Source organism: Salmo salar, chromosome 18 (genome assembly GCF_965601325.2).
Source record: "Salmo salar chromosome 18, fSalSal1, whole genome shotgun sequence".
Classification (NCBI taxonomy): Eukaryota; Metazoa; Chordata; class Actinopteri; order Salmoniformes; family Salmonidae; genus Salmo; species Salmo salar.
The window spans coordinates 13,366,808-13,391,099 of NC_138308.1; the positions used below are offsets into that span (position 1 = coordinate 13,366,808).

At 42.0% G+C, this 24,292-nt stretch overlaps 2 protein-coding genes across 3 annotated transcripts in view; one reads left to right on the forward strand and one right to left on the reverse strand.

The window, feature by feature from the left end:
* prkn (parkin RBR E3 ubiquitin protein ligase) overlaps positions 1-4,581 on the reverse strand; it is a 91,310-nt gene extending 86,729 nt beyond the window's left edge. Inside the window, exon 1 of the mRNA XM_014154109.3 lies at positions 4,339-4,581. Within this exon, the coding sequence (XP_014009584.2) occupies positions 4,339-4,345 (7 nt within the window). The 5' untranslated portion in view covers positions 4,346-4,581. The remainder of the gene's footprint in view (positions 1-4,338) is intronic.
* A 90-nt stretch (positions 4,582-4,671) lies between these two features.
* LOC106576738 (uncharacterized) overlaps positions 4,672-24,292 on the forward strand; it is a 29,172-nt gene continuing 9,551 nt past the window's right edge. Inside the window, exons 1-4 of one of the 2 annotated variants that reach the window (XM_014154101.3) lie at positions 4,672-4,935; positions 22,367-22,508; positions 22,612-23,015; positions 23,344-23,572. In XM_014154101.3, coding sequence (XP_014009576.1) covers positions 4,834-4,935; positions 22,367-22,508; positions 22,612-23,015; positions 23,344-23,572 — 877 coding nt within the window. In that variant the 5' untranslated portion in view covers positions 4,672-4,833. The remainder of the gene's footprint in view (positions 4,936-22,366; positions 22,509-22,611; positions 23,016-23,343; positions 23,573-24,292) is intronic. The other variant, XM_014154102.3, reaches the window with a different exon arrangement.

Consider the following 24,292-nt stretch of genomic DNA (forward strand, 5'->3'; position numbering starts at 1 on the left):
TGTGTCGTTTGGCTCTGCCAAGCCGCCTGTTATCGCTCCATCTGACGGGGACAGAGACAGAGGGAAGTCATTAACAATGGTAATTAACCATTAGCCTGCGTCTGCCACCTGCAGCACCTCAAGAGGGACAGAGCGACACAACGCATGTACACATGGCTGGGCTCTGTCAGAGAGGTAGACAGAGTCGCTAAGGTAGAGCAAAGTCACGTTCTCCATATTGATCATCCAGATGTGCTGTTGATGTCGATGACAAATCAGAATATTGTCCAGATAACAAGCCATGTAGAGAACAAGTGCACATTGACCCCTTCATCAATCAATGTAATTCTGAAACAAAACTGCAGATAAAAGCACTTCTCTGGTCTGTGAACACTCCACTGAAACCCCTGAACAACTCAGAGAGGCAGAGTGCGTACTGAAAAGGTAGGCTGTACTGTATTAGATGGATACAAGCCCAGGGGTATCAGCAAAAGGCCAGGTGTTCCTACTCATTCCCCTGATCTTTCAGATCCATATTGCCTGCCTCCCCCCTTTCCCCTCTCCTCCTTCCATCTCCATTTCATTTCTCCGTGGCAGCCATCTCACCTGCGCCCTCGCCACTTCCCTGTTATTAGCGCCGTGGCTGCTGGCGGCACATATTTGCATGAGAGCCACTGTAACCAATTCCAATTTCAGCCAGAATTTGTTTTCCCAGACCCCATCTGCGGCTTTTCATTAGAAACTGCGGCGTTTGCTGAAAGGCACCGGTTGCGTTTCAGGTGGCCATTCATTCGCCAGCGGCACTGACGCTTTCAATTATTCGGGGGTCTAATCATTGACTAAACAATAAAGCATTAATTCAGGGAAAATGACTCAAAGAGAGATGTGCTTAGAGGAAAAGGACTGGGGTCCCCAACAGTAAAAGGACTCTAGATCAGGAACTGGCTTGCGCGCACACACACACACACACACGAGAGATCATGTCCTCTGGGGATGTGCTGTACGTTTTTGTGCCTGAGGCAGAAAATCAACAATTGAACTACAATGACCTAGACTCCTGGAGGACCTAGAGCAACGCACAAAACTACACACAAAGCCCTGTCATGAGACTCTCCTCACCGTCCCTCCACACCCCACCAAGGTGACCTTGACATCGTCTCAGTGGGGCAATACCAGGACCTGGCAAAGACAAGGGTGATATGAACCCATTGAAATCCATTGAGGATTTAGGTTTCTGTGTGTAGTGGTTCAATAATCCCTCTTCCCTTCAGCCTGGTGACTATGTATTTACCTTGCATTCAACATTGATTGACAGTAATACAGTCATTATCCTCTTGGATTTCCGAGAGGCTTCTATCTTTTCCAGAGGCAATTAGGCACTAACACTGCGTCAGCCCTATCGGAGTATCTGTCCCTTTCAGTCACTTCTGCTCATTTTTCTCTTTACCGCTTGCTCCTTCTCTCCCTCCTGCTCTCTCAATCCATTTCTTTCAATCATTTCTCTCTTGCTGCCCCCTTTTCATGACAGCCAGCTTGGAGATATGAAAACTTGTGACTGACACACCAATTTCCTTTCTGCCATCACACTCTGATGCCCAGATTTCTCAAGATCCTCTTCCTCTGTGCCTCCAGTGAAAGCAATAAATGGAAATATGAATAAAAACACATCGGAATTCAGATAAAGCGCTAAAAGACCTATTGAATGTAAATGTGTGATTATAACTGACACCATTTGAAACTCCACATCTTTTCTCCAAAAGCCTTTGCCTTTGTGTCACTAGTGTTTGTTTTACTCCCAACCAACCATGGGGGTCATGGAATGAAATACACAATTAGGACTTATAACAAAGGGGCATAACATACATTTTTGAGGGAAGAAATGCTGCATGTTTGATATCCTCTGAATCTTCGAAGAAAGATACCCTTTATCATACACCTATCCAGATAATGTGGTTAAACATGTGTTAAAGTAGGCCTAAACCGTTTGATCATTTTTCTATGAATATGCAAATACCTTGTTACAAGTCTACCCAGTCATTCCATGGCCCCAAAGATTATACAAATTCAGAGCTAGAACACAGCTTATGATCTACCATGTTCAGTTTGTTTGGGTTGAGGGCTGTCAAATCATTGATATTGTTTGACATGACACTTTAGTTTTTTTTTCAATTTTACTGCATTGCTAGGAACAAGTAGCGTAATCATTTCGCTGCACCCGCTATAACATCTGCTAAACTGTGTGTGCAACCAATTAACTTTGATTTGAATCAGTGGGAGGGAGTCTAGCTTGTCAAGGCTGAGTTAACTAGTCTGTAGTCATAATTAGTCAGTCTAACCCAAACTCCAAATAAAACCCACACATTCACTCCTTCTCCACTGTAACCTCTAACCTGCCATGCTCTAGTGGTCACTCTTTGGCAAAGGCCTACGTTCACAAGACTGCTGAACTCCACGTGAAGAAACTGACAACAAACCACTGCAATGAAATCACATGAGGAGAAACGCAGAAAGCGAATGTGGATACATATTAAAGAAAATTATTCTTGGCCCGGAGTCAATGCAAAGGCAGGAAAGATACTTAGCTGCAACAAACCAAAAATCAATAGCAATTTATTCTCTCCTTGGTCTCCAAACAGAGCGAGTAAATAATCCTGACCCCTCTCGCCCGTCCCAGGAGTACACTGGCGTCTCTCCCTCTCGCTCTCCTCAACCTCTATCGAAGACTTCTCTGGCCCCTCGGAGTAGCACCGCTCAGACTCAATACCTACTGCCACACAGTCCTGCTCCGCTAGAAGACATAGCCTATGGCAATTGGTAAGGATTTGGCAATTCACAAGGCAGGTAGTCCAGGTGTGTTTGATTCCCCTCTCCTGTGTTGTTTACATTTTTACACTTTAGTCATTTAGCAGACGCTCTTATCCAGAGCCACTTAGAGTAGTGAGTGCATAAATGTTCATACTTTTTTGTACTGGTCCCCCTGTGGTAATCAAACCCACACTCCTGGCATTGCAAACGCCATGCTCTACCAACTGAGCCACACGGGACATGTTGTTTAGGCCTAGGCTATATATTACAGTTACATTCAGTCATTTGCATTTTAATATCATATGAGCAAGATTATATCTTCCTAATGCAGACTCAGCTATTATTACAACTTGCTGTATCATCAAGGTGATTTAAAAAGTCCCATTTCACATGAATATAATGACATTCCCCATAATAAAGGTCTGTCTGTTTTCTTGTGATAGACCTAGTTCTGGGGCCGCGGCGTGTGCGATCATCAACATGAGAGAAATATTGGCCCTTCAGATTTCCTGGATGATGACTTTTCCCTCCCTTCAACACTCCCTCTCATCCCCTTCCCTCTATAGGCCTAGCGCAACTTATTACTAGACAAGCACCATTCAGCCAGCTCAAACCAAACCCTATCTCCTGGGGATGTGTGAGCCAGAGACAGTCTCAGAGTTGATGGGCCGGAGACTCAAGACACAATCGATCCGTCTTCCTCAGACCTTCACTCCTGAGCTTCTCAAAAATCTGACAATTCAAGAGGGTGGAAAGCTATTTCATTCTCTGGAGATATACCTCAGATTAATGTTGCTCTTGCCTTCAGGTTTAGGGAATTTTATCGGAGACATTTCTTGAGAGCATCTCTCTATTTTCTGTTTGCTCCAAGATGACAACAGTCTTCCTTCATATTCTAGGAGTAGAACTGTCAGTCAAACTAAACCTTAGAAATCGATCGAAGAAACACCTTCTGGCCCTCCAAAACAAAGTGTTGATAATAATAGGCAACTGAGTGACACCATTTTAATAACTTAGCAACAGGGATAGACTCAGACCTTTGCACAAATCTGAACACACTGAAAATATCATCTTTGTCCTATACTTGACCTTATATTGATAGGAATAAAAGGAAGATTAAAGTAATAAACATGTTGCCAGATAGTGGTTAATTCATGGTATTCTGTCACTCAAACACCATCAAAAACTTGGGCCAGAACATCTGGCTACGATGCATCTGTCACTGGCTGGCATGTGTCGTGGATTTGACAGTGTCAGCTGCATGTTCACGTGAACATGTAGTAGAGCTGTTTACCTTGTAAATTATAACCCAGCAAGGTGATAGTACATCTTGTAAGGATGAATACAACTCTCGTGTACACACATAAGGGCTATTCTACAAAACAGCAGCTTGTTATATTGTCAACTGACCAGTAGCAAGCCAGGCACAAAAAAACAGCTATCTTATGCACAAGGCATCACGGGTTCGTGGGAATGCTGTTATTCACAAAATAACCTAGAACTGACAACGTCAAATTAACGGACGAAACGACTCACTACAACTTTCTCACATACCAATCATGCTGGGGATGTAGCTACGTCCTCTGGTTTTAAGGTGAAGAACTTCATGTCATACGACTGCTGGGGATCTCCATTACAGTATTTACACGTCTCGAGGACTATGGGAGATGAAGTCCTACTAGTTTCCGTATTATTATTATTATTATCTCGTTAAATGTACCTGGCAGCGTCCAAAATAGCTTATGAGCTGTTTCAAATTGAAACATATTTTACATACATTGTACCAGACATAATCCTACTACGAACGTAACCCACAGGTGCAAAAAAACACATTCGGAGAGAGAAAAATACTAATTTGAACTTGACGTCATACCGGAAACGATCGCTTTAAACACCGGATATGTTTTTTTGACAGCATGCTTGCTTTCACTTTCAATGTTTTGATTTGATAATGTCAGTTGATAACAACAAACACGCGACTATTGCATATTGAAACGGAGAAGGAAGGAAGAAACGACGAGTCACTTTTAGGATATTCTTTACGATAATATGCAAGAAATGCCGGAACCACAGCCGTCTAAATGTGAGGGGGAGCGGAATCAAGAATGCATCCTACAACAAAGAATAGAGACGGTTAGCATTGGCAATAGAGTAAGATCTTTTCCGCTCTGTATAGCTAGCTACTTCAACTAATTGCACATTAGTGTTTGTGTGGTCACATTTGGAAACATTAACTGGAATACTACATTGGCGTACGGAGTGTTTATTCAATGGCTACTGCAGGTGGCCAGCTGCATATCATGGAATCAATCCACCAACTCGGTTTTAGGATGATGGACCATCCACACACTAGCGGTCAGCTAGCTAACTACTGTAGCTACAAAGAGTAACGTTAATACTAAATGCAAAGCCTAGTGATGCTATCTTCAATGTATGCTATTCAAATTCTGAAGCCAACAAGAGAAAGAGAGTCCATTGACCCTCCAGTACATGACACTGCTGTGGCATGAGTAGTTGCTTAATTGCGCTAATTAGCTAGTACAGTATATCACCTGCCACACACAGGTGAACCAATCACATGACAAGGCAAGGGTTGCTTTCCACTGCTCAGATGTTACACGCATCAACCACATCTCATCTGCCGTCGGGAAGCAGATTGCAATAACATACGATGTGGTTAGCTGATATGTAAATTACCTATCCAGGCTTTGTAAGATCCGTGTCAGTATCATCTGAGCAGGTGAACAGGAACAAAAGAGGTGTACCTGCCAGATTACATTGCAGATGCCTGCAAGATCTCTTGAGCTGTGTTTGAATACTCATATTACCCACACTAACCGTACTATTTGTGACGTGAATTGAGTATATAGTATGCTTATTGGTCATAGTATGGATATAGTTAGTATGCCAAAAGTTCCCGGATGTCGTACTAAATTCGCCAAAATATGAAGTATACGTGCAGAGGACACTATTTCCGTACTTAGGGCCCATAAAGCAATTCTTCAGGAAATGGGAGTGGCTACATATCGTTTTCAGATTTGAAGAAAATGGTGGAAAATATGCAGCTGAAGTACAACGAGAGCAGATGCAAATTCATTGCTTTAACTATTGATGACAAATGTTGAGCAATGTAATAAATTAATGACTTTTCAAACAAGTTACCTTACACGTTATGTTGGCTACGCTGTCCTTACGAACCACATAACATATTACAGCAGTGTCTACCATTATGTTAGTTGTCTACTTATACATCAAACTTGCCAGTATATTAACTATGGGTTATCTAACTAACTACCCAACGTTTATTGACTTGATTATTCCCTTCATTCTTAGCTTAGCTAAATGGTATAGTCGTTATGCGTTCTCAATGGACATTCGGGTGCTTTCATAAATTCGCTCTGGCTTTCTACGTCGATTTCAGGGCACTCTAGTCTGAGTGTACTAGAGCGCAGAATAATGAATTTATGAGTGCTGAACTCCCGTTGAATATGGCCGGTGTCAGTACACGTCGCTAAAAAGCACAATTAAAATTGTTGCCAGCAACACAGTTAGTCACCAACGCTCTGGATAACATGTTTTCTGCATTGGATATATTTACCATATCATATGGAGACAGAAACATAAACCTTTTACCTTATCACAAGTAGACATAATTGCAAATGACGGAATCCTTCCAATAAAAATAAAAAACTATTTAGTTACGAATTGAACTTTAATTAAATGAGTCGACTCATCACATGGGATGATTTCACTGAACAACAAAAGAAAGGGAATATTGAATGATCCCCAATGATCCATCGCATCTCCCAAAAACGTTTTGAACATACAGTTGAAATCAGATGGTTACTACACCTTAGCCAAATACATTTAAAATCAGCTTTTCACAATTCCTGACATTTAATCCTAGTAAAAATTCCCTGTCTTAGGTCAGTTAGGATCACCACTTTATTTTAAGAATGTGAAATGTCAGAATAATAGTAGAGAGAATGATTGATCTATTTCAGCTTTTATTTCTTTCATCACATTCCCAGTGGGTCAGAAGTTTGCATACACTGAAATAGTATTTCATAGCATTGCCTTTAAATTGTTTAACTTGGGTCAAACGGTTTGGGTAGCATTCCACAAGCTTCCCACAATAAGTTGGGTGAATTTTGGCCCATTGCTCCTGACAGAGCTGGTGTAACTGAGTCAGGTTTGTAGGCCTCCTAGCTCGCACACACTTTTTCAGTTCTGCCCACAAATTTTCTATAGGATTGAGGTCAGGGCTTTGTGATGGCCACTCCAATACCTTGACTTTGTTGTCCTTAAGCCATTTTGCCACAACTTTGGAAGTATGCTTGGGGTCATTGTCCATTTGGAAGACCCATTTTCGACCAAGCTTTAACTTCCTGACTGATGTCTTGAGATGTTGCTTCAATATATCCACATCATTTTCCTTCCTCGGGATGCCATCTATTTTGTGAAGTGCACCAGTCCCTCCTGCAGCAAAGCACAACATGATACTGCCACCCCCGTGCTTCACGGTTGGGATGGTGTTCTTCGGCTTGCAAGCCTCCCCCCTTTTCCTCCAAACATAACAATGGTCATTATGGCCAAACAGTTCTATTTTTGTTTCATCAGACCAGAGGACATTTCTCCAAAAAGTACAATCTTTGTCCCCATGTGCAGTTGCAAACCCTCGTCTGGCTTTTTTATGGTGGTTATGGAGCAGTGGCTTCTTCCTTTCTGAGCTGTCTTTCAGGCTAAGGTGATATTGGACTCGTTTTACTGTGGATATAGATACTTTTGTACCTGTTTCCTCCAGCATATTCACAAGGTCCTTTGCTGTTGTTCTGGGATTGATTTGCACTTTTTGCACCAAAGTACGTTCATCTCTAGGAGACAGAACGCGTCTCCTTCCTGAGTGGTATGATGGCTGTGTGGTCCCATGGTGTTTATACTTGCATACTATTGTTTGTACAGATGAACGTGGTACCTTCAGGCGTTTGGAAATGCCTGAAATTGCTTCTGAGGTCTTGTCTGATTTCTTTTGATTTTCCCATGATGTCAAGCAAAGAGGCACTGAGTTTGAAGGTAGGCCTTCAAATACATCCACAGGGACACCTCCCATTGACTCAAATAATGTCAATTAGCCTATCAGAAGCTTCTAGAGCCATGACATAATTTTCTGGAATTTTCCAAGCTGTCAACTTAGTGTATGTAAACTTCTGACCCACTGGAATTGTGATACAGTGAAATAATCTGTCTGTAAACAATTGTTGGAAAAATTACTTGTGTCATACACAAAGTAGATGTCCTAACCAACTTGCCAAAACTATAGTTTGTTAACAAGATGTTTTTTGGAGTGGTTGAAAAACGAGTTTTAATGACTCCAACCTAAGTGTATGTAAACTTCCGACTTCAACTGTACATCTGTAAAATGATAGTCTAGAAACTAAAGCTTTGGTTGTCTTCCTCTCAGGCTTCCATGCCATCTCCCTGGACCTCCTCAATGTCCACCTCTTGAACATCAGACTCTGAGGCCTCATTTTCACTGTCACTTTCCAACCTTGTTGAGGGTGGCTCGTTGTCAGGCTCAAAAAGCCTCAAATTTGCCCGGATGGCCACCAATTTGTCCACCCTTGTATTGGTCAGCTTGTTGCGTGCTTTGGTGTGTGTGTTCCCAAACAAGGACCAGTTGCGCTCTGAGGCGGCTGATGTTGGTGGAATTTGGAGGATTATTTATTTTATTTTATTTCACCTTTATTTAACCAGGTAGGCAAGTTGAGAACAAGTTCTCATTTACAATTGCGACCTGGCCAAGATAAAGCAAGCCGTTTGAAAAATACAACAACACAGAGTTACACATGGAGTAAAACTAACTTACAGTCAATAATATAGTAGAAAAATAAGTCAATATACAAAGTGAGAAAATGAGGTGAGATAAGGGAGGTAAAGGCAAAAAAAGGCCATGGTGGTGAAGTAAATACAATATAGCAAGTAAAACACTGGAATGGTAGATTTGCAGTGGAAGAAAGTGCAAAGTAGAAATATAAATAATGGGGTGCAAAGGAGCAAAATAAATAAACACAGTAGGGGAAGTGGTAGTTGTTTGGGCTAAATTATAGATGGGCTATGTACAGGTGCAGTGATCTGTGAGCTGCTCTGACAGCTGGTGCTTAAAGCTAGTGAGGGAGATAAGTGTTTCTAGTTTTAGAGATTTTTGTAGTTCGTTCCAGTCATTGGCAGCAGAGAACTGGAAGGAGAGGCGGCCGAAGGAGGGATTGGCTTTGGGGGTGACCAGAGAGATATACCTACTGGAGCGCATGCTATAGGTGGGTGCTGCTATGGTGACCAGCGAGCTGAGATAACGGGGAACTTTACCTAGCAGGGTCTTGTAGATGACCTGGAGCCAGTGGGTTTGGCGACGAATATGACGCGAGGGCCAGCCAACGAGAGCGTACAGGTCGCAGTGGTGGGTAGTATATGGGACTTTGGTGACAAAACGGATGGCACTGTGATAGACTGCATCCAATTTATTGAGTAGGGTATTGGAGGCTATTTTGTAAATGACATCGCCGAAGTCGAGGATCGGTAGGATGGTCAGTTTTACGAGGGTATGTTTGGCAGCATGAGTGAAAGATGCTTTGTTGCGAAATAGGAAGCCAATTCTAGATTAAACTTTGGATTGGAGATGTTTGATGTGAGTCTGGAAGGAGAGTTTACAGTATAACCAGACACCTAGGTATTTGTAGTTGTCCACATATTCTAAGTCAGAACCGTCCAGAGTAGTGATGCTGGACGGGCGGGCAGGTGTAGCCAGCGATTGGTTGAAGAGCATGCATTTAGTTTTACTTGTATTTAAGAGCAGTTGGAGGCCACAGAAGGAGAGTTGTATGGCATTGAAGCTCGTCTGGAGGGTAGTTAACACAGTGTCCAAAGAAGGGCCAGAAGTATACAGAATGGTGTCAATGATGGAGGCAACAGGGGAAAGAGCCTCAGATACACAAAGTCCCTTCCACCAGGTGGCTGATGAGATATGTTGGCATGACTGCCATATTGCATCTCCATCCCAAAGCCTTTGCTTGGAAGTGTACTTCACCAGACTGGCAATAACCTTGCCCTCATCCAGGCCAAAGTGGCGAGACACGGTAGTGATGACAACATAGGCCTGGTTAATCTCTGCACCAGACAGTATGCTCTTGCCAGCTTACTTGGGGTCCAACATGTACGCTGCGGCGTGTATGGGCTTCAGGCAGAAGTCTTCACGCTTTTTGATGTATTTCAGAACTGCAGTTTCTTCTGCTTGGAGCAACAGTGAAGTGGGCAGACTAGTACGGATTTCTTCTCTTACATCTGCAAGCAGAGTCTGAACATCAGACAGGATGGCATTGTCTCCCTCAATCCGTGCAATGGCTACTGCTATAGGTTTCAGGAGTTTCAGGCTGCCTACCACTCTCCCCCAAAATACATCATCCAGGAGGATCCTCTTGATGGGGCTGTCCATATCGGCAGACTGTGATATGGCCATTTCTTGGAGATACTCCTTCCCCTACAGGAGACTGTCAAACATGATGACAACACCACCCCAACGGGTGTTGCTGGGTAGCTTCAATGTGGTGCTCTTATTCTTCTCACTTTGCGTGGTGAGGTAGATTGCTGCTATAACTTGATGACACTTCAGATACCTAACCATTTCCTTGGCTCTCTTGTAGAATGTATCCATTGTTTTTAGTGCCATGATGTCCTTGAGGAGCAGATTCAATGCATGAGCAGCACAGCCAATGGGTGTGATGTGAGGGTAGGACTCCTCCACTAGACCAAGCAGCCTTCATGTTCGCAGCATTGTCTATCACCAGTGAAAATACCTTCTGTGGTCTAAGGTCATTGATGACTGCCTTCAGCTCATCTGCAATGTAGAGACCGGTGTGTCTGTTGTCCCTTGTGTCTGTGCTTTTGTAGAATACTGGTTGAGGGGTGGAGATGATGTAGTCAAGTATTCCTTTCCCACGAACATTCAACCACCCATCAGAGATGATTGCAATACAGTCTGCTTTCTCTAGGATTTGCTTGACCTTCACTTGAACTCTGTTGAACACTGCATCCAGCAAATGAGTAGATAAAGCATGTCTGGTTGGAGGGGTGTATGCTGAGCGCAGAACATTCAGAAATCTCTTCCAATACACATTGCCTGTGAGCATCAGAGGTGAACCAGTTGCAGAAACAGCTCGAGCAAGACATTAATCAGCATTTATCTGACTATGTTCCTCCATTGAGTAAAAAAAAAATTATGATTCCAGGAGGAGCATGAGCTGTTGCTATCGATAAGGTTGATTCATCATTTTCACCTCGAATAGGAGTAGAGCGACTTTTGTCAGAGGTTGCTTGTTGTGAGCTCTGAGGGAACTTTATGCACTTGGCCAGATGATTCTGCATCTTTGTTGCATTCTTCACATATGATTTGGAACAGTATTTGCAATTCTACACAGTTTTTCCTTCTACAATAGCTGCAGTGAAATGTCTCCACACATTAGATAGTGCCTGTAGAATTTTCCTGTAAAGATTAGAAAAAAATAAGTAAATAAATAAATAAAAATGCAATTCCATTTACAGATATATAGTTCAGCAGTTAGATTAAACAACTCCTTTGTAAGATAATGTTTTAAAATTAAACATGTATGGAAACAGGTGAATTAACACTCCTCAGTTAGCAGGCTCAAGCAAACTAAAACCCACATGGTAGCAAAAACTAACTAGCAGAAATTGTTAAGTTAGAAATTATTTAAACACACTTTGCTGTAGGCTACTATTTACTAGTTAACCTCTTACATCTAGACGTTCCGCTAGCGGAACACCTGCTCCAATATCCAATGATAGGCGTGGCGCGAATTACAAATTCCTCAAAAATACAAAAACTTCAATTTTTCAAACATATGACTATTTCACAGCATTTTAAAGACAAGACTCTCCTTTATCTAACCACACTGTCCGATTTCAAAAAGGCTTTACAGCGAAAGCAAAACAGATTATGTCAGCAGAGTACCCAGCCAGAAATAATCAGACACCCATTTTTCAAGCTAGCATATAATGTCACAAAAAAACTAAACCACAGCTAAATGCAGCACTAACCTTTGATGATCCTTATGAGATGACAGACCTAGGACATTATGTTATACAATACATGCATGTTTTGTTCAATCAAGTTCATATTTATATAAAAAACCAGCTTTTTACATTAGCATGTGACGTTCAGAACTAGCATACTCCCCGCAAACCTCCGGTGAATTTACTAAATTACTCACGATAAACGTTCGCAAAAAACATAATTATTTTAAGAATTATAGATACAGAACTCCTTTGTGCAATCGAGGTGTCCGATTTTAAAATAGCTTTTCGGTGAAAGCACATTTTGCAATATTCTGAGTAGATAGCCCAGCCATCGCGGCTAGCTATTTAGACACCCACCAAGTTTAGCCCTGACCAAACTCCGATTTACTATTAGAAAAGTTTGATTACCTTTGGTGTTCTTCGTCAGAATGCACTCCCAGGACTGCTACTTCAATAACAAATGTTGGTTTGGTTCAAAATAATCCATAGTTATATCTAAATAGCGGCGTTTTGTTCGTGCGTTCAAGACACTATCCGAAGTGTAAATAAGGGTCACGAGCATGGCGCATTTCGTGACAAAAGATTTCTAAATATTCCATTACCGTACTTCGAAGCATGTCAACCGCTGTTTAAAATCAATTTTTATGCCATTTTTCTCGTAAAAAAGCGATAATATTCCGACCGGGAATCTGCGTTTAGGTAAAAAGACGAAAGAAAACAAAGCATGGGGTCGACTCGGGCACGCGCCTGAGTCTCACAGTACTGTGTCCAGCCACTATCCAAACGCGCTACTTTTTTTCAGCCAGAGCCTGCAAAGCCACGATTCAGCTTTTTGCCGCCTTCTGAGAGCCCATGGGAGCCGTAGGAAGTGTCACGTAACAGCAGAGATCCCCTGTAATGGATAGAGATAATCAAGAAGGGCAAGAAATTGTCAGACAGGGCACTTCCTGCATGGAATCTTCTCAGGTTTTGGCCTGCCAAATGAGTTCTGTTATACTCACAGACACCATTCAAACAGTTTTAGAAACTTTGGAGTGTTTTCTATCCAAAGCTAATAATTATATGCATATTCTAGTTTCTGGGCAGGAGTAATAATCAGATTAAATCGGGTACGTTTTTTATCCGGCTGTGAAAATACTGCCCCCTAGCCATAACAGGTTAACAAATTATGTATTATGTATGTCATATAAAATATATTCACCCCACCCAGTATTTTAATCAAAACTTACCAGAAAGCATGTAGTCCTTGGCTCAGACAGTGTAGTAGTGTGGGCTCAATAGCATCTCATTAGTGTGCAAGATCTTGAGAATCAGCTGTACATGTGATGGAAGAATGCACTGTGCATGCAGAGGGTTGCAATTCCATTGAATTGGGGATAGTTTAACCAAAATATGCCACAAGACCTAGAATTGCCTTATGTGTATCCCACATAAAATGTTCACTATTATAAACTAACTTTTTTAACGAATTTAAGCAAAATTCCCCAAATTCCAGGGCTTAACTTCCCAGGGAAAAATTCCGGAAAAATTCAGGAAATTTACCGAAAAGTTTCCGACCCTTTGCAACCCTAGTCTCCAGCATAAGGTGCACCTGTGTAATGATCATGCTGTTTAATCAGCTTCTTGGTATGCCACACCTGTCAGGTGGAAGGATTATCTTGGCAAAGGAGAAATGCTCACTACCAGAGTTGTAAACCAATTTGTGCACACAATTTGAGAGAAATAAGCGTTTTGTGCTTTTGGAACATTTCTGGGATATTTTATTTCAGCTCATGAAACATGGGAACAACACTTTACATGTTGTGTTTATCATTTTGTTCAGTGTAGTAGGGCAATTCCACAGTAACGGAATTACACTGTGACTCAGATTTTTCACTTTAAAATGTATGCCAAACAAAACCATTGGTTTCAAAGTTTAATAAACCATGCAACTTTATGCACAAGGACTACTTTGAACAATTTACACGGAACATTTCACAAAACACATTTACTGGAAGAACTGTACAGCTACGAAGTTTCTATTCAGAATTACAGTAAAATCTCCCTCAGTTTTTTTATGCAACCACATTTTCCAAAAACTCTGTTAAATATCTGCTCCGAATTAAGACTCAAAGAGGTCTGCAGAAAGAATGGGAGGACTGGAGAATTTTGTTTTGCAAAAACAGAGTGAATGGTCTGCTGGTTCCCAGCGTCAAGATTTTGATTGGATGTTGCATTTCAAGAACCCTCCCCCACATGCCCGTTACCAGAACCGGGTGAGTCTGGTCACAATTCTAAAGTAAAGTTGATTAACTATGACTGTGATGATTCTGCCTACAACCCAGAACCGAAGGAGTCTGCTTACAGCCTGGGACCGAAGGAGTCGGCCCACGAACCAGAACCAAAGAAGTCTGCCTACTGTCCTAAGCCCAACAGGTCTGTCTACGGTCTGTTGGACAGTAGGCCAGAACCGGAGCCACCTCCAATATAGGTGGGTTGGGGAGGGGGGGGTGTAGCACTGTGCCGTCGTTGACGGCAGCCACCCTCCCTTCCCTCCCTTTAGTTAGGGGGTTAATTGTGTGTTTTTTTTTTGTGTTTTTTTCTGTTGGTTTGGTGCATTCAGTGTATGCACCTTTAGGGGGGGTTATGTCACGTCCTGACCATATACTTAGGTATTTTTGTATTATATTTGGTCAGGACGTGGCAGAGTTATGTTTGGTTATGGTATAGTGGGGTTGTGAGTGTTGGGTTAGGTTCTAGGTTAGGTATTTCTATGTGGAGTCTAGTGAGTGTATGTCTGTTTGGTTAATTGGGGTTGGGACTCTCAGTTGAAGGCAGGTGTTGTCTATCTGCCTTTGATTGAGAGTCCCATATAGTGGGGTGTGTTTGTGTTTGGTATTGGTGGGTAATTGTATTTTGCACTGTGTTTCGTTTCACCTGTGAAACTGTCTCCTTTGCGTGTTTATTTTGTTTTGTCGTTTCCATCTATAATAAATATGATGTGGAACAGTCAACCCGCTGCGTATTGGTCATCGAGTGATTTCGACATATCTTCCGATGAGGGAGAATACGAGGAACGTGACACTATCATTCTCGTTGAAAGGAAGTCTAAAAAGCGGTAGATCTGTTCTATGTGCATTATTTCCATGCTTCCCGTGCTTAAGTTTTATTTTTACTTTCGGTTTTGTACAATATTTTTGGTTATGGAAATATATATTTTACAGCAGTTTAGGTGTTACAATGATTTTCCACACTATACTTGCTTGTTTTGTCACAAACTAAAATTAGGCTAGATATTAGAATTTTTGCAACCAGGAAATGGCATAGATATTTCTGCATAGTGTATCTTTAATAATTCATAAACAAACTTGATATCAATAAAAACACTATATATAATTGGTAGGTCTACCGTTACTTGTTACTTCTGTGAACTTTCATTATCCTCCCTCATGAGGGAGAGAAATTTGAAAATATCTTAAAGATGTGTGGGATTTTGGTAACGGAATTACACGGCACAAGGCATGTTTGTTAAACTTACAGAATGCAAATTCTAATTTATCAAACTATAGTGTGTATATTAGTCTTTACTTCACATTTGTGTTTTGATGTATTTCTAATAGCTTTTAAGACTTTTTATGGTAGATGTTGTCTAAGACCCATCTGTTTGACCAGAAATCAAAGCCATTATTTATTCCACATTTTTATGATGGGGAAATGGTTGAACAATGTATATGCTTTTATATAAAAAAAAATAGAGATTTTTTGCTTCACATGCTGGTGGTCATGGGTCCTTTTACATGGAAATGCCCAGTATCGGCTGCATTCTGTATTTTCCACCTATAGAACTTGTATAAGAATAATGAATACCTAGGATAGGATAAAGTAATCCTTCTAACCCCCCCCCCTTAAAAGATTTAGATGCACTATTGTAAAGTGGTTGTTCCACTGGATATCATAAGGTGAATGCACCAATTTGTAAGTCGCTCTGGATAAGAGCGTCTGCTAAATGACTTAAATGTAATGTAAATGTATAAAATGACACTAGATGTAATGTCACTGTTGTCAGAGGGATGCACTGCTGAACTGCTAAAATACTGGGATTACAGGATTATTCCAACATGTCAGATTGCCTTGTTTTCTAGCTCTGCCTTGTAGAAATGTTTGTTGTGTACACTTTAATAAATGCAAGGACCTGTTAAATCCGGGAACTGGTAAATGATGTAAACTTCATTAATATTCAAATTGAAAATGCATCAACGTAATGTTTTCTGCATCTCTTCAAATATGATGTGGCATATAACAACCCAACTTCCATGGTAAAATAATTGACTAAACACGATTCAATTTGCATATTAATGAGTGAGATGACAGATTATAATATTTGCCCTTTTTTTCCCTTTCCCTTCAGGGAGCAACCATAATTTCAGGCATCTTATTTTCCTGGAATAGCTGATAGCTTTGAAAAAACAAATGGATAACTTTAAGAACAATGAAACTTAATTTTAATTGAATGTTCATCAAAGCCTTTCTAGTGACATTTTTGTTTCCGTGTGAGAGGAATTCTAAGTATGTATACTGAAGAAAAATATAAACTCAACATGTAAAGTGTTGGTCCCATGTTTCATGAGCTGAAATAAAAGATCCTAGAAATGCTCCATACGCACAAAAAGCTTATTTCTCTCAAAGTTTGTGCACAAATGTGTCTATATCCCTGTTATTGAGCATTTCTCCTTTACCAAGATTATTCACCCACCTGACAGGTGTGGCATATCAAAAAAGCTGATTAAACAGCATGCTCATTACACAGGTGCACCTTGTGCTGGGATCAATAAAAGGCCAATTAAAAATGTGCAGTTTTGTCACACAACACATTGCCACAGATGTCTCAAGTTTTGAGGGAGCGTGCAGTTGGCATTCTGACTGCAAGAATGTCCACCAGAGCTGTTTCCAGATGACTGAATGTTAATTTATCTACCATAAGCCACCTCCGTTGTTTTAGAGAATGTGGCAGTGCGTCCAACCGGCCTCACAACCGCAGACCACTTGTAACCTCGCCAGCCCAGGACCTCCAGATCTGGCATCTATACCTGAGGGATCATCTGAGACCAGGCACCTGGACAGCTGATGAATCTGAGGAGTATTTCTGTCTGTAATAAAGCCCTTTTGTGGGGAGAAACTCATTCTGATTGGCAGGTCCTGGCTCCCCAGTGGGTGGGCATTTGCCCTCCAAGGCCCACCCATCGCTGTGCCCCTGCCCAGTCATGTGAAATCCATAGATTAGGGCCTAATTTATTTATTTCAATTGACTGATTTCCGTATATGAACTGTAACTCAGTAAAATCTTTGAAATTGTTTCATGTTGTGTTTATAGTTTTGTTCAGTATATATAATTAACCTCACCAGTTATGTTTTGGCCTAGCTTTTTTGTTAACTTGTTAATGGAAGTGTTCTTTTACCCCTAAATGCTGTTATTAATCCTCCTTCTTGCTTCATACGTGTTTGTCACAGCGTTCTGTGAATGTCTGTTTCCATTTTCTGTCAAAGGTGACACATTTAAACTTAGAAATAGCTTTAAAATACACAGAGCCTTTGAGGAAATTATAGCTTTTTAAATGTCAGGACTATTTTTCATTTGTAAAAGTCCTATTGAAAAACAGAGGTTACCATTTCATTCCTGTAAGAACTACAATTGAATGGTTTGAATGCCCTCTTCCACTTCTTTGGGATCTTAGCATCTACAGTTGAAGTCGGAAGTTTACATACACCTTAGCCAAATACATTTCAAATCAGTATTTCACAATTCCTGCCATTTTAATCCTAGTAAAAATGCCCTGTTTTAGGTCAGTTAGGATCACCACTTTATTTGAAGAATGTGAAATGTCAGAATAATAGTAGAGTGAATGATTTATTTCAGCTTTTATTTCTTTCATCACATTCCCAGTGGGTCAGAAGTTTACATACACTGAATTAGTATTTGGTAGCATTGCCTTTAAATTGTTTAACTTAGGTCAAACGTTTCGGGTAGCCTTCCACAAGCTTCCCACAATAAGCTGGGTGAATTCTGGCCCCTTCCTCCTGACAGAGCTGGTGTAACTGAGTCAGGTTTGTGTGCTCGCACACGCTTTTTCCAGTTTTGCCCACAGATTTTCTATAGGATTTGAGGTCAGGGCTTTGAGATGGACACTCCAATACCTTGACTTTGTTGTCCTTAAGCCATTTTGCCACAACTTTGGAAGTATGCTTGGGGTCATTGTCCATTCGGGAGACCCATTTGCGACCAAGCTTTAACTTCCTGACTGATGTCTTGAGATGTTGCTTCAGTATATTCACATAATTTTCCTCCTCGTGATGCCATTTATTTTGTGAAGTGCACCAGCCCTCCTGCAGCAAAGCACCCCCATAACATGATGCTGCCACCCCAGTGCTTCACGGTTTTGGATGGTGTTCTTCGGCTTGCAAGCCTCCCCCTTTTTCCTCCAAACATAACGATGGTCATTATGGCCAAACAGTTCTATTTTTGTTTCATCAGACCAGAGGACATTTCTCCAAAAAGTACGATCTTTGTCCCCATGTGCAGTTGCAAACCGTAGTCAGTTTTTTTTATGGCGGTTTTGGAGCAGTGGCTTCTTCCTTGCTGAGCGGCCTTTCAGGTTATGTCGATATAGGACTCGTTTTACTGTGGATATAGATACTTTTCTACCCATTTCCTCCAGCATCTTCACAAGGTCCTTTGCTGTTGTTCTGGGATTGATTTGCACTTTTTGCACCAAAGTACGTTCATCTCTAGGAGACAGAACGTGTCTCCTTCCTGAGCGGTATGACGGCTGCGTGGTCCCATGGTGTTTATACTTGCGTATTATTGTTTGTACAGATGAACGTGGTACCTTCAGGCGTTTGGAAATTGCTCCCAAGGATGAACCAGACTTGTGGAGGTCTACAATTTTGTGGAGGTCTTGTCTGATTTCTTTTGATTTTCCCATGATGTCAAGCAAAGAGGCACTGAGTTTGAAGGTAGGCCTTGAAATGCATCCACAGGTACACCTCCAATTGACTCAAATTATGTCAATTAGTTCATAAGAAGCTTCTAGAGCCATGACATAATTTTATGGAATTTTCCGAGCTATTTAAAGGCACAGTCAACTTAGTGTATGTAAACTTCTGACCCTCTGGAAATGTGATACAGTGAATTATAAGTGAAATAATCTGTCTGTAAACAATTGTTGGAAGAATTATGTATGTCATGCACAAAGTAGATGTCCTAACCGATTTTACAAAACTAATGTTTGTTAACAAGAAATTTGTGGAGTGGTTGAAAATGAGTTTTAATGACTCCAACCTAAGAGTATGTAAACCTCTGATTTCAACTCTAGCTGCTGTATGGAGAAAAGTGAGAAAAAGGCAGTGATAGAGCCACAGATGGGAGGTGTTATAAGTTTACAGCAACCCTTTTGTTGCGTTGTAGCCACTTAAATACTCTGCTTGACGTCATAACCTAGATCACTAAAGAATATACACTGCTCAAAAAAATAAAGGGAACACTAAAATAACACATCCTAGATCTGAATGAATGAAATAATCTTATTAAATACTTTTTTCTTTACATAGTTGAATGTGCTGACAACAAAATCACACAAAAATAATCAATGGAAATACAATTTATCAACCCATGGAGGTCTGGATTTGGAGTCACACTCAAAATTAAAGTGGAAAACCACACTACAGGCTGATCCAACTTTGATGTAATGTCCTTAAAACAAGTCAAAATGAGGCTCAGTAGTGTGTGTGGCCTCCACGTGCCTGTATGACCTCCCTACAACGCCTGGGCATGCTCCTGATGAGGTGGCGGATGGTCTCCTGAGGGATCTCCTCCCAGACCTGGACTAAAGCGTCCGCCAACTCCTGGACAGTCTGTGGTGCAACGTGGCGTTGGTGGATGGAGCGAGACATGATGTCCCAGATGTGCTTAATTGGATTCAGGTCTGGGGAACGGGCAGGCCAGTCCATAGTATCAATGCCTTCCTCTTGCAGGAACTGCTGACACACTCCAGCCACATGAGGTCTAGCATTGTCTTGCATTAGGAGGATCCCAGGGCCAACCGCACCAGCATATGGTCTCACAAGGGGTCTGAGGATCTCATCTCGGTACCTAATGGCAGTCAGGCTACCTCTGGCGAGCACATGGAGGGCTGTGCGGCCCCCCAAAGAAATGCCACCCCACACCATGACTGACCCACCGCCAAACCGGTCATGCTGGAGGATGTTGCAGGCAGCAGAACGTTCTCCACGGCGTCTCCAGACTCTGTCACGTCTGTCACATGTGCTCAGTGTGAACCTGCTTTCATCTGTGAAGAGCACATGGCCCAGTGGCGAATTTGCCAATCTTGGTGTTCTCTGGCAAATGCCAAACGTCCTGCACGGTGTTGGGCTGTAAGCACAACCCCCACCTGTGGACTTCGGGCCCTCATAACACCCTCATGGAGTCTGTTTCTGACCGTTTGAGCAGACACATGCACATTTGTGGCCTGCTGGAGGTCATTTTGCAGGGCTCTGGCAGTGCTCCTCCTTGCACAAAGGCGGAGGTAGCGGTCCTGCTGCTGGGTTGTTGCCCTCCTACGGCCTCCTCCACGTCTCCTGATGTACTGGCCTGTCTCCTGGTAGCGCCTCCATGCTCTGGACGCTACGCTGACAGACACAGCAAACCTTCTTGTCACAGCTCGCATTGATGTGCCATCCTGGATGAGCTGCACTACCTGAGCCACTTGTGTGGGTTGTAGACTCCGTCTCATGCTACCACTAGAGTGAAAGCACCGCCAGCATTCAAAAGTGACCAAAACATCAGCCAGGAAGCATAGGAACTGAGAAGTGGTCTGTGGTCACCACCTGCAGAACCACTCCTTTATTGGCGGTGTCTTGCTAATTGCCTATAATTTCCACCTGTTGTCTATTCCATTTGCACAACAGCATGTGAAATGTATTGTCAATCAGTGTTGCTTCCTAAGTGGACAGTTTGATTTCACAGAAGTGTGATTGACTTGGAGTTACATTGTGTTGTTTAAGTGTTCCCTTTATTTTTTTGAGCAGTATATATATATATATATACAGTGCCTTCGGAAAGTATTCAGACCCCTTGACTTTTTCCATATTTTGTTATGTTGCAGCCTTATTCTAAAATTGATTAAGACATTATTTTTTTTTACAATCTACACACAATACCCCATAATGACAAAGCAAAAACAGGTTTTTAGAAATAAAAACAGACATTTCAAATTTACTTAAGTATTGAGACCCTTTACTCAGTACTTTGTTGAAACACCTTTGGCAGCAATTATAGCCTCGAGTCTTCTTGGGTATGACACTACAAGCATGGCACACCTGTATTTGGGGAGTTTCTCCCATTCTTCTCTGCAGATCCTCTCAAGCTCTGTCAGGTTGGATGGGGAGCGTTGCAGCACAGCTATTTTCAGATCTCTCCAGAGATGTTCGATCGGGTTCAAGTCCGGGCTCTGGCTGGGCCACTCAAGGACATTCAGAGACTTGTCCCGAAGCCACTCCTGCATTGTCTTGGCTGTGTCCTTAGGGTCGTTGTCCTGTTGGAAGGTGAACCTTCACCCCAGTGTGAGGTCTTGAGTGCTCTGGATCAGGTTTTCATCAAGGGATCTCTCTGTACTTTGCTCCGTTCATCTTTGCCTCAATCCTGACTAGTCTCCCAGTCCCTGCTGCTGAAAAACACCCCCACAGCCATGCTTCACCGTAGGGATGGTGCCAGGTTTCCTCCAGATGTGACTCTTGGCATTCAGGCCAAATAGTTCAATCTTGGTTTTATCAGACCAGAGAATCTTGTTTCTTATGGTCTGTCTTTAGGTGCCTTTTTGCAAACTCCAAGTGGGCTGTCATGTGCCTTTTACTGAGGAATGGCTTCCGTCTGGCCACTACCTTAACGTCCTGATTGGTGGAGTGCTGCAGAGATGCTTGTCCTTCTGGAAGGTTCTCCCATCTCCAAAGAGGAACTCTAGAGCCGCACACTCTAGTAACCTAATATCACTATAGTAACCTAATATCCAACGTTTCGACAGACAAGCTGTCTTCATCAGGGTATAATGATCAATAATCAATTGAATTTACCATAGGTGTACTCCAATCAAGTTGTAGAAACATCTCAAGGATGATCAATGGAAACAGCATGCATCTGAGGTCAATTTGAAGTCTAATAGCAAAAATGTAAATAAGGTATTTCTGTTTTTTATTTTTAATACATTTGCAAAACTCAGTTTTCACTTTGTCATTATGGGGTACTGTGTGTAGATTGCTAAGGATTTTTTTTCTTAATTTAAGCCATTTTATAAGGTTGTAACGTAACAAAATGTGGAAAAAGTCAAGGGGTCTGAATACTTTCCAAGGCACTGTATATCTAGGCACTGTATATCTAGGCAATACAATTAAAGTAGATGGAAAGTCTCTCCTAAGTGAGTCAAAACCATTCACTCATCAGTCATCTGCCTTTCTCTTTCCTTCACAGACCATGAAGATGGAGACAGATGTATTTAACCCTTCCCACACTGCAGAGATCCAGTTCCTCAGGTCACGTGTTCGGGAACTGGAGAAAGAGAAGGCCGAAATGGCAGCCGAAAACCAATGGCTGCAAAACATGCTAGTAAAGGGTGAGGATGAGTAAGGTCAATACAGTTTTATAATTCACCTGCTCTAAATTGATCACTTTCCCTCATGTGTGTTTCTTCTTAACTTTGTGGTGTCATCCCTCAGAGATCCCTGACCTGCTGTCTACCATGTGGCAGAACTTGGGCCAAGCCAACCACCCCCCCCACCCTTCAGTGTCCCCACAGGCTGTCTCCACAGCAATAGTGAGGGGCGAGAGCTACACATACACACACCACTCTGTGTCAGGACACTCTGGCCGAGGGTTCAGTCCCCCACTTCATCATCAGCCCATGTCCAACCGCTTAGCTATGACTCAGGACGACGTGAATGGAAGCATGCCAAACTTTGGACCCGAGATGGCCATCAGTGAGCACAGTGTGGACGGAGACTTAGAGCTGAGTGACATCACAGAGGACGACGACCCTCACAGCTCTCTGTTTGGCTCAGCAGCCGACATACCCGGGATGAGGACATGCTCAGAGACACACTGTGTTAGTGGGATTGGCCATGTAAGGAAACTTGCTGTTCATTCCAGATAAAGACAGATTGTTAACGTAGCCAACATTAACATATCGAGACCTTGGGACTATATGATTCTCTGCACTTTAGGTACCTTTAAGGTGAGGACCATAATGGGTTATGAAAGAAGAATTCACTACAAAACAGTTCTGAGATCTGGGATGTGAAAACTTTGATGCTCAATATCTCAGAACTATGCTTTGCACAGATAGAACCAAATAGTCCCAAGGACACGATATCGATCCTCCAAAGGTTATGGAGGTCTAAATGGGTTTTGATTCTGATCACATTCGCACTGTCTCCCAATTGGCTGTGCAGGTAAACCAGGTGGAGGTATACCCAAGTTCCGGCGTCTTCTGTGAAATGCGGTCTTGGCATGCAGCCAATCAGACGCAGTCTCCCACGGCGATGGCGCGCACTCTGTTGCTGGGCGTGTTCGACATGGACACCCTGCTGAACAGCAACCTGCGAGGGGGGCGGAGCCGCAGACCAACTTTCCCCAACCACCGCACCGCCCTGGACCCACACAAGCTCAACGCCATCTACAGTAAGTGATTACCTGATCCTCAGCCTTACAAACAACCTTTACCAACTTTCATTGTATTTTTCTCCAATTTCACTTGGTCATTCATTGGTGAGTGAAAGCACTCACCTTCTCCATCATTAGAAAGATACGGTGGGGTCTGAAATGATTGACACCTATAATAAAGATGAGCAGTAATGACTGAATAAAATAAATCATTCAAATAATAATTCAAATAGCGATATTGTATGCTCCAAAAATTGGGATATTATATTACTTTAAATTCATACAATTTCTCAGAAAGGTAGGGATCAAAATTATTGACACCACTAAAGATTCTTATAAGTAAAGTAGTCCAAAAGTTTGTAGTCACAAGTTTGAAGTCATTGCGTATTAGGAATATGGGACAAAATACCAAACTTGTTGGATGCAGTTCATTTTGACTGTGTTTCAGATTATTTTGTGCCCAACAGAATTGAATGCTACATAATGTATTGTCATTTTGGAGTCACTTTTATTATAAATAAGAATAGAATATGTTTCTAAACAATTCAACATTAATGTGGATGCTACCATGTTGATTATAGATCATTTACAGAGGGCCAAAGATCATACCCCCAAGACCCAAGACATGCTAACCTCTCACCATTACCAATAACAGGGGAGGTTAGCATTTTATATCGTACCTCCAAGACATGCTAACCTCTCACCATTACCAATAACAGGGGAGGTTAGCATGTCTTG